The sequence below is a fragment of the Xenopus laevis genome, chromosome 4S, assembly GCF_017654675.1.
Source record: "Xenopus laevis strain J_2021 chromosome 4S, Xenopus_laevis_v10.1, whole genome shotgun sequence".
Taxonomy (NCBI): domain Eukaryota; kingdom Metazoa; phylum Chordata; class Amphibia; order Anura; family Pipidae; genus Xenopus; species Xenopus laevis.
This window is the reverse complement of record NC_054378.1, coordinates 121555100-121566378: the sequence shown is the minus strand read 5'-3', so window position 1 is coordinate 121566378 and position 11279 is coordinate 121555100. Positions and strand designations below refer to the sequence as shown.

Sequence of the window (11279 nt, the reverse complement as noted above, 5' to 3'; positions counted from 1 at the left end):
GGGTGGAAAAACGCCACCGAGATTTACTTCATGAGGTTAGAGCGCCTCTCTCCGCCCGGAAGAGAGATGTTGATTGGCGTATCAAATGGCTGCACAAAACATAGCTCTCTAGTGCCACCTGGCTCTCGCTGTATTGGATCTGCGCGCGTGCGTAAGGAACAAAATGCGCACAACAGACACGCATGCGCACGGACGCTCCACTCAGGCGGGGATGAAGTAATAGAGGCTGATGACAGTAGTGCGCTTGCGCAGCCCCTTTCCCAGTTCCGCTATTTGTTACAGATAGTATGGACGTGCAGGTGGCTCCTCTCCGACCCTGGGAGGATTTCTTCCCTGGCAGCGACCGCTTCGCCGTGCCCGACTTCAAAGACATCTCCAAATGGAACAACAGAGTGGTCAGCAACCTCGTCTACTACCAGACCAACTATTTGGCCATGGCAGCCGCCGTCATCTGCCTGGTGGGGTAAGAGAGATGCCAGGCTGGCACAGGGCTCTGTACTTTTCCTTATGGAGATCTCTATAGACTGCTGCTGCTAAACTTACTTTATATTCATAATAGAAATATATATATATATATATTTTTTTTTTTTGGGTCAGTGACCCCTATTTGGAAGCTGGAAAGATTAAAAAACCTATATGTGTGTGTGTATATTTTTTATATATATACATATATATATATATATATATATATATATATATATATATATATATATATATATATATAAAGTCCTTGTGTTTTCTCCGCACTCCAAACAGCAGTAAGTGACCCAGGTGCTACCCGTAATGGAATAGATAAATACGTTGTAGATGGGTGCACACCAGGAACGTTTAAAGTCAAATTACTTAAAGATTAAAACATACTTTATTGAAAAATTTTTTAAAACAGGCCAACGTTTCGGTCTCCTTCTCAGACCATTATCAAGACCCTTGGTCTTGATAATGGTCTGAGAAGGAGACCGAAACGTTGGCCTGTTTTAAAAATTTTTTCAATAAAGTATGTTTTAATCTTTAAGTAATTTGACTTTAAACGTTCCTGGTGTGCACCCATCTACAACGTATTTATATATATATATATATATATATATATATATATATATATATCACGATCAAAGGGAAAATTCTATAATCACAAATAGTATAAAATTAAAGCCAAGGGCAGATTGTCTAATTACATCACTCTCTACATCATCCAGGACTTCAAACTTGTCACAGGGGGTCACCATCTTGGAAAGTGTCTGTGACACTCACATGCTCAGTGGGCTCTGATTGGCTGTTGAGAAGCTAAGCTTAGGGCTCGTCACTAATTATCCAGCAGAAAATGAGCTTCCCTGGCTGTAATATAAGCTGATGCTACAGGTTTGCTGATTATTAAATTCTGATGCTAATTACACTGGTTTCTGTGCTGCCATGTAGTAATTATCTGTATTAATTACTAATCAGCCTTATATTGTGACATTTCTATTCTATGTGTACTGTATATTGTGAGTGGCTCCCTAAGCTCAGTAAGTGACAGCAGCACAGAGCATGTGCAGTGAATCAGCAGAAAAGAAGATGGGGAGCTACTGGGGCATCTTTGGAGAGACACAGATCTTTACTGCTAAAGGGCTGTGGTTGCCTTGGGCTGGTACAGAAGCATAAAACATAATGTACATCATTTCTAGCTACTTCTTTAGTTAGGCTTTAGTTCTCCTTTAAATTGAAATTGAACAGCTGCACCGGCTTTGAAGGTTGCTGATTCACTGCATGTTTATCACTTGACTCATGGTAGTTTGTATGTTAAACTTCAAATGAGAAAACCCAAGAAACCAAGAGCAGTACCTTTCTATATTTTTTTTCATTTATTTTTAGAATATCGAGTGTACAGATATGGGAGCTGTTTGCTTTAACCTGACCTGTCAGCATTTCAGAATGCTTTGCTGATAATTAGATTTCCAGGCAGGGTCACGACTAATTATACCATATGCTCTGAGCCTGACCGATTTACGCAACCTCCTAATCTGTTTTGTGCCTAGCTGCACTCCATAGGCCCCATCCACTTCTCATCTTTAATCTAGCCTTTCCTTTGTGGCATATGTTGCATTTGCTTTTTTTTTTGTGCTGGTGAACTTGTCTAGTTTAACCTATTTTTGTAGAAAATATGCATTTAATACCGAAATTCCCAAACCAGCTTTTTAAACTCTGAATGTGAAAAATTTGTATTTTTATACTATAAAATCCGAATTTTTAGTGGGGGAAAAAAAGAACTGCCGAGGGTTAATTAACCCTTGATATCCGACCTTCGAAGTTGAAGGATTTACCGAAATTTCGTTCGATCGAACGATTAAATCCTTCCAACGATTCGAAGGATTTTAATTCATCGATCAAACGATTTTCCTTCAATCAAAAAAAGCTAGGAAAGCCTTTGGGGACCTTCCCCATAGGCTAACATTGGTGCTCGGTAGGTTTTAAGTGGTGAAGTAGGTGGTCAAAGTGTTTTTTAAAGAGACAGTACTTCGACTATCGAATAGTCGAACAATTTTTAGTTTGAATTGTTCGATTCGAAGGTCAAAGTAGCCAAAAAAAATACTTTGAAATTCGAAGTATTTTTTATTCTAATCCTTCACTCGAGCTAAGTAAATGTGCCCCCAAGTCTGCTAGAAAATCATTTAAAGGGATTGTTCACCATCAAACAACTAGTTGTTTTCAGATAGATCACCAAAAATAACAACTTTTTCAAATCACTTCTATTTTCTACGTGTGACCTTTTTCTAATATTGAAGTGTAAAGTGTAATTTTTCACCTTCTAAAGCAGCTCTGGGATGGTGGGGTCGCCGACCCTGTAAAACATTCTAAATTGATACATTTAGTTGATAAATTTTTCATCTTTGTCCCTGCTGAGCAGACTCCCTGGGTTTCATTACAGGCAGCTGTTAGAATTGATACAATAGTTACTGATACTCCAGAGATGCTGCTGAGAAATGGATCAACTAAATGTTGCAAAATTGTAACAATTTAGAATCTGCACCTGAATTACTGAGCTGCCAGACTCAAACACCAGAGACACCAACATTCAACTTTGAGGACAGGGGCACACGGGCAGATTCAGGGAGATTTAGTCGCCTGGCGACTAATCGCCTCTTCTTCGGGGCGACAATCTCCCCGAACTGCGTTCCGCTGGCTAAAATGAAAAATTGCCTGCGGCAATGCACTCGCCGCGCTTTGATTTCCAAAGTCGCCCAAAGTTTCCTTGTGAGGTGACTTCGGAAATCGAAGCGCGGCGAGTGCATTGCCGCAGGCAATTTTTAATTTTGGCAGGGGGAAGGCAGTTTCCAGGAGATTGTCGCCCCGAAGACGCGGCGATTAGTCGCCAGGTGACTAAATCTCCCCGAATCTGCCTGTGTGCCCCTGCCCTAAACTTAGATTTTGGAAAAACAGTAAAAAAATAAATAATGGAAAGTAATTGAAAAAAGTCTTTATTTCTGGGGAACAATCTGAAAACAACCGAACTGAAAAAAGTGTTTGGAAGTTGAACAACCCCTTTTTAACATTAAATAAACTGAATAGGCTGCTGAACCTCTGGGTTTGTACTGGGAATTAATTATATAAAATACGGCATTTTTAGCCGTATTCCGTTTTAGGATTTATAATGATCAGTTTGCTGTTAAATGATGAATTTAATCACAGGCCGGCAGGAGGAATTGGATTCTGTCTGGTGTAGCCAACTCTGACGTGATGGTGGTTTACAAGCACATTATACAACCCATGACCAGAGCATGCTACTTGTGATAGGGTGGCACTGGCTAGTTTGTGGGCCCTTTATCCATGCATGTGGCTTGTAGCATTGTAGGCAATAATGTACGAGTGTAGTGTAGATATTCTCCTGCTCAATGTATGAGTCTGTTGCATTGGCTGTAGGGCGTTGGTCTGAGAATACATATCTGCCATATGCCAAGTGACTCCATTTTTCCAGGCCAGAGATATAAGTTATGTTCTAAATATAAACGAGTCTGCTGTATCCACCGCCTGTGTTGCTGCCCGTTGTGAATGTGCCAGTCCAAGTATTCACGGTGTTGCAATGGGGGAAGAATGACTGAACGCAGCAGGTGAAGGCAGGAATGAAAGTATTGATCAATAATGTGCTTAGCCATCTTGCGGGAATGCCATAAATGGATAGGTTAATCCTGTTAAGGGGAAGTATATCTTTTTTTTTTTTTTTTTTTCTTCAACATCCGGGCCATGGATAGGGCTTGTTATGGACATACTTAAAGGATAAGTAAACCTTTAAAATAAGTGAATGTAAAAATGATGAGGGGGCTATTTTAAGCCCTTTTGTAATTTACATTCATTGTTTATTTTCTTTTTATTCCAAGATATTAAGGGATACATGTGCTGTTTATATGAATTCATTTTGCTCAAACAGCGCCACCTGCTGGTCATTTTCCCATCAGTCTGACCACCAAGTAGTCAAGGAAGTTGTCTGGAGAGAGAAAGAGGCTGCTCTGATGTTCTTCTGCTTAGGAAAAAAAATTAGAAACCTCCAGAAGAACATCAGAGCAGCCTCTTTCTTTCTCCTGACAACTTCCTTGACTACTTGGTGGTCAGACTGGTCGGAAACTGACCAGCAGGTGGAGCTGTTGTAACAAAATTTGTTCATATTAACAGTACATGTATCCCTTAATATCTTGGAATACAAAATAAATAATGAATGAATGTAAATTACAAAAGTGCTTAGAATAGCACTCTCGTCAATTTTACATTCACTTATTTTAAAGGTTTATTAATCCTTTAAAACTAGGGTATCCGATTGACTGCTCTGCAGTCCAAATAGAAGGATATCACATACACAGAGATGGTCAGAAGCTGTTCAGTTCATTTAGGCCTAAATAAGTACCTCTAACACTTGCCAAACTTTCAGTTTATATACAGCTGGGAAAATAAGTATTGAAATGTCAATGTTTTTCTCAGTAAATATACAGTATAACCCCAATTTTGCGTACTCTTTATTACTTTTTCCCGGATTTTAAGGTTTTTTTCCCACAGTCCCTTCATGTTCTAATGCATTTCAAAAGGAGTTTTTCCTGTGTTTTACGTCGCTTTATCACTCTTGTCCCTTGCCAGTCGCTCTATTTTATCCGTTAAAACCCTTTTAAATTTAGAGGCACATTTATCAAAGGTCGAATTTCGAATTCATGTGAGTTTTTAAAAACTCCCATGAATTTGAAATTCGACCAATTGAAATTTATTAAAAAATATATAATTTTTTAAACTCAGATGAATGGAATTGACCCGAAAACCTGAACTGAATTTGATTAGAATTTTCGTTTCGAGTTTTTTCTCCGTAAAAAACTCGAATGCCAGGTAGGCTGCAAACTCTAAATTGATCCCATTGACTTAAACAGCAATTCGCAGGTTTTTGGTAGCGAATGGTCAAATTTGAGTTCTTAAAGGGCCAGAGTATGATAAATCTTGAAAATCGAATTTGATTTAAAAAAAAAACAAAAAAAACTTGAATCGATTTTGAATAACTCCCTAGTCGAATTTGACAGTTTTGACCATAAAAAATTCGAAAATTCGACCCTTGATAAATCTGCCCCTTAGTGTTTAGACGTTTGAAACTTTGACATGCTGCACAATTCTGCTGGACCCGGCAAGGAGGAAGAAGGAGTATGGGACTGGGTGCAAAGAGGCAGGAGGTGCTGAAGAAGAAGTAAGGGACCAGGGCGTAAGATTGTGAGCAGCAAAGGGGTAACGGCAGCCGTGCTTGAGAAGAAAGGAGGGGCCAGGCAGGATGCAAGTTTTAGAAGCAATCAGGAGAGGTAATATTTGTTGGAGAAGAAAGTGGACTCCAGCAGTAGCTGTGTTGGAGGGTGTGGAGAGTCAAGCAGTGCTAAATTAGGAGTTAGGGACTGGGGCTCAAGACTGTCAAAGTAGCAAAATGAAGTGACAGCTTTGTTGGAGAATGAGGGAGCGAGGGAAAGACACAAGAATGTGGTAGTAATTTTGTTTCAAATAAAAACAAAATTACTTTTCCCTTATTTTACATTTTCCTGGATTTTACTTTTTTCTTTTCCCCACGGTCCCTTGAGAAACGTAAAATCTGCGTTCTACTGTATTTCTAATGGGGCTATTGACATGAAATTCACACCAGATGTCGGCAACAACCCAAGTAATCCACACATACTCAAAACAAATAAGTCCATAAATGAAGTTATGTGTAGTAAAATGGAATGAAACGGGGAATAAGTATTGAACAAATGAAGAAAAGGAGGTGCAAAAAGGCATGGAAAGCCAAGAAACCTGCTGAAATGTGTCAGTATTTAGAAAGCAATCCTGCCCCATATTAGTGCAAATTAATATCTGCTGGTTTAGTCCTAATTGAAGGCCTATAAAAAGGTTTCTCATTACCAAGGTATCACACAAGAAGCATCTCATGATGGGTAAAAGCAAAGAGCTCTCTCAAGACCTTCACAACCTAATTGCAAAACATACTGATGGCATTGGTTACAGTCATGTTTCGAAGATTCTAAATGTTCCATTGGCACCGTAATCCGGATAATTTCACCCTAAATTGGCCACTACCAGAAGTTCCTTGCAAGACTTCTGACAGAGGAGTCAAAAGAATAATCAGAAAAGTTGTCCAAGAGCCAAGGATCAGTCACTGAGAGCTTCAGGAAAGACCTTGAATTAGCAGGTACAGTTGTTTCAAAGAAAACAATAACTGACATGACTCTATGCACACTCACCGGGCAAAACTCCACTGCTGAAGAAAAAGCACGTTGAAGTTCGTTTAAAGTTTTCTGCAAAAATTTGGACAAGTCAATTAAATTGTGGGAGAATATGGTCTGGTCAGATGAGACCAAAACTGAAATCTTTGCATGTCATTGCACACACCATGTTTGGAGGATAAATGGCCCGAAACAGTGAATTTTGGAGGTGGGAACATCATGGTGTGGTACTGGTAGACTTAATATAATTGAAGGATGGATGAAATGCACCAGGGCATTATTGATAAGACTCTGCTGCCATCTGCCAGGATGCAGAAGATGAAACAAAGGTGGACATTTCAGCAAGACAATGATCCCAAACACACAGCCAAGGAAACTCTCAACTTGTTTCAGAGAAAGAAAATAAAGCTGCAAGAAGCTGCCACGTCAATCACCAGACTTGAATCCAACTGAAAATCTAAGGAAAGAACTGAAGATCAGAGTTCATAGCAGATGCCCGGAAACTTCAAGATTTGAAGACCGTTTGTGTGGAAGAATGAGCCCAAAGCCCACCTGAGCAATGGATGTGACTAGTTTCTCCATACAGGAGGCATCTTCAAGTTGTCATTACAGCAAAGGCTTTTCTACTAATTAAATACTTTCAGTAAGCGTGTTCAGTAATTATTCCCTGTGTCATTGAGTTCTTTGTACGTGTGGATTACTTGGGCTGTTACTGACATCTGGTGTTAATTTCATGTCAATAGCCCCATTAGAAATATATTTACTGAGAAAAACAAAGTTTTAATACTTCTTTTCCCTTCTGTATAACCCAAGGTATAAACATGTAATATGTATTTTTCTTATTTCATTTCTTTTTCCTTAGATTTTTTAACCCATTTGGAATGCTTCTGGGCGGCACCATCGTAGTTCTGATCTTCTTGGGCTTTGTCTGGACGTCCCACAATAAGGATTTCTTCCGCAAATTTAAGAAGCAGTATCCCACTGTGTTTATCCTGGCGATCATGCTGTCCAGTTACTTCATCATCTCGCTGTTCGGGGACGTAATGGTGTTTGTGTTCGGAATCACCTTCCCGATGTTACGTGAGTCACTCACATTGTTTGTTTAGAAAACGTTATTTTAATATTAAAGTTTGAATGTTACATTCAGGGAACGACAGTCTGATTCAGTAACTCAGTTTCCTTGAGGAGAAGCAGAGAGATGGGGGAATTATACAGACAGGGTAATGCCTCATCCAAATTATAGGCGTTGCGCACATAGAGAACTGTGCCATGCTTTGAAGCATAGTTATCGTTTCAAGGGCAGAAAAAGCCAAGAATAAATTTAGGGCCTAGCACTAAAGTTCTGCAGCGGGTCTGGTAACCGCAGTAGAGTCCTGCACAGGTCCATTTTTTGGAACCGACTCATACCCGCAACTCGGACACGCAACCCACATTCTTACCCGCTACCCGACCTGCAAGTACCTTATCCGCAACCCGGACCCGTGACCTGCTTACCATCAAGAATCAGGAAGTGCTGTCGTTGTAAACCAGAAGTGGCATCATCAGAAGTAGACGTGATCAGAAAAAAAAGGAGTAAAACAGGAAGTGCTGTCATTGTAAACCGGAAGTGACATCCTCGGAAGTAGACATGATCAGAAAAAAGGAGTAAATATCACTATTGACAAGACCCGCGGCGCTACCTGCAAACCCACAAAACCGCTGACCCGCGTCTTTACCTGCACTCGGAACTTCTTCCCGCAACCCGCAGGGTACAGCAGGTTTTTGCTGGTAACCCACATGTACCCGCCCGCTGCAGGGCTCTAACCTGCGGGTTACCCGCAAAACAAAAGCAGGTACCCTGCGGATTCAGGGTAGGATTTTCAGGTGCGGGTATAGATGCGAGTTGCGGATCTCATCTAAATTTCTTATCTTATGTCTTATGAAACGTGTTTCTGTCCCCGCCCACTTTTGATGTCACTTCCGGTTTACAGCAACATCATTTCCTGCTTGATGGTCGTCAGTGGGTTGCGGGCTGCAGATAAGACAGTTGCGGGTCGGGGTCAGGTTAAGATGGGGTCAGTGACCCCCATATGAAAGCTGGAAACAGTCAGAAGAAGAATAATTTAATAACAATACAAAATAAATAATGAAGACTAATTGGAAAGTTGCTTTGAGTGGTCCATTCTATAACATACTAAAATTTAACTTAAAGTTGAACCACCCCTTCAAAACGTGACAAAACGCACCATGTCTAAAATCAAGTCATATATATCCCTTGCAGTTTTGGTATTTCTCCTTTGCTGTCTCAGCTACCCAAGCGTCCGCACACACATCCTGGAAAACTGCATTACTCTAATCCCCGCACAATACTATCCGTCCAAACAACTGTACTGGCTTTTCAGCCTCAGTTAACAGAGCCCTCGTTTTAATGTTTGCTCCAACTGATTGAGCATTAGTTATATACCCTTCCTCTAGGGTTTCTTTGTTCAGTTCATTTTTGATACTGTGCCAATATATAAATTTTTTATATAAGTATATATTTTAAAGGTGCACTCCACAGATGCAAATACAAAAAGGGGGATTCTGTTCGGGATTCGGCGGGTAGGGAGATCACGTGATTTTCATAAAAAAAAAAAAAAGAGAATTTATTCCACTTTTTCCTTTCCTGCCCCCAATTTGCATATTCGGATTCTGTTCGGTATACAGCCGAATCTTTGCTGGCGAGGGGGGGGGGGGTAGGTCGGGGGATCAGGTAGGAATGTTAATTTTTTTTAAATCTGGAATAATAGGATTCCCTTCGGCACAATGCTTTGGTAAGTAGGCAGATCCTGTAACTAAAACACAAAGGGGCTCATTTATCAACACTGGGCAACTTTGCCCATAACAACCAGTGATCAGTGATTAGCTTTTTAAAGCCAGCTGTAAGTAGAAGAATGAATGCAACAATCTTATTGGTTGTCATGGGTCATTGCCCATGGGCAAATTTGCCCGTTGTTGATAAATGACCCCCATAGGGATCATCAACAGGGCAGTTTGTTTGCAGTAATCACCTCATTGTGTATGTGACATCCGGACATTTGTGTTTCAGTGATGTTCATCCACGCCTCTCTGAGACTTCGGAACTTGAAAAACAAAGTGGAGAACAAGATGGAGGGCATTGGGCTAAAGAAGACTCCCATGAGCATTGTCCTCGAGGCTCTTGAACAACAAGATGAAAACTTTGCTAAAATCTCAGACTTCATTAGCAAAGCAAAAGAATAAAAAGACTCATTAAGCTTCTGTGTATGACGTGCAGAGATGTATCTTTTCCTGTGTGACTTGGCAGAATCCAAAGATGCCACATTTCCTTGTCTTTATTACAGTGTAAAGTTGGGGAACTTGGAGCGAAAAGTTTCCCGTTGTTGCTGTATTTTCCATTTGTTTCTGAAACGTCGCAGATTCCCTATCTTTTGGCATAAAGCACTGAAGGCAAAGTTTGTCCTGCTCCTGTAACCCATAATAACCAGTCCACAGGTAACATATACTGCTTTTCCACAGTGCAGTATGGGACCTCTTATCCAGAATGCCTGGGGGTTTTCCGGATAATGGATCTTTCAATAATTTGGATCTTCATTCCTTAAGTCTACTAGAAAATCATGTAAACATTAAATAAACCCAACAGTCTGGTTTTGCCTCCAATAAGCATTAATGTATCTTAGTTGGGATCAAGTACAAGCTACTGTTTTATTATTACAGAGAAAAAGGGAATCCTTTTTATAAATTTGGATAAAATGGAGTCTACGGCAGATGCCCTTTCCGTAATTTCGATCTTTCTTGATAATGGGTTTACGGATAACGGTTCCCATAGCTGTACAAATAAAAACTGCAGTGGGATGCAAGATGAGGACAAACTTTGCTTCATTCACAATGTATATTGGTGTAGGTTGATGGGAAAACTCATGCTGATGTCATCACTTTACACAGAAATAACCTATATCCGGACTCTGACCCTGAAATAAATGACGTTGTTATTGTGAGTCCTTTAGTACAGTTAGCTGTAACACGGAAATACATTACTGATCCAGGCATGTTATTTTAGATGTCTTTGTTACTCCAATTCAGACTCTTTGAGCCTCACTTGATAGATCCCAACCAATTATATGGATTTTGATAGATCCAGTCGTGCTTCAACCATCTGTATAATCAGACTAATAACTAGGGATGCACCGAATCCAGGATTCGGTTCCGGATTCAGCCTTTTTCAGCAGGAGTCGGATTCAGCCGAATCCTTCTGCCCGACTGAACCGAAGCCTAATTTGCATATGCAAATTAGGAACGGGAGGGAAATCGGGTGACTTTTTGTCACAAAACAAGAAAGTAATAAATGTTTTCCCATTCCCACCCCTAATTTGCATATGCAAATTAGGAGTTGGTTCGGTATTCGGCCGAATCTTTCGAAAACTATTCGGGGGTTCGGCCGAATCCAAAATAGTGGATTTGGTGCATCCCTACTAATGACTCCATGTGATAGGATCAAATGCAAGAAAGCTTTGCCTGTAGTTACCATGTCAGCGGCTCTTTAGAACACTGCTGGGTATTGTGGGTTAAATAGAACAT

The 11279-nt window shown here is 40.3% G+C and overlaps 1 protein-coding gene across 1 annotated transcript; it reads left to right on the top strand.

The window, feature by feature from the left end:
• Window positions 1-277: 277 nt before the first annotated feature.
• arl6ip5.S (ADP ribosylation factor like GTPase 6 interacting protein 5 S homeolog) lies at window positions 278-9966 on the top strand. The gene is given in 3 exon segments (NM_001096287.1): window positions 278-463; window positions 7567-7784; window positions 9772-9966. Coding segments are annotated over 3 exon segments (567 nt in total). The 5' UTR covers window positions 278-287; the 3' UTR covers window positions 9945-9966.
• Window positions 9967-11279: the final 1313 nt, after the last annotated feature.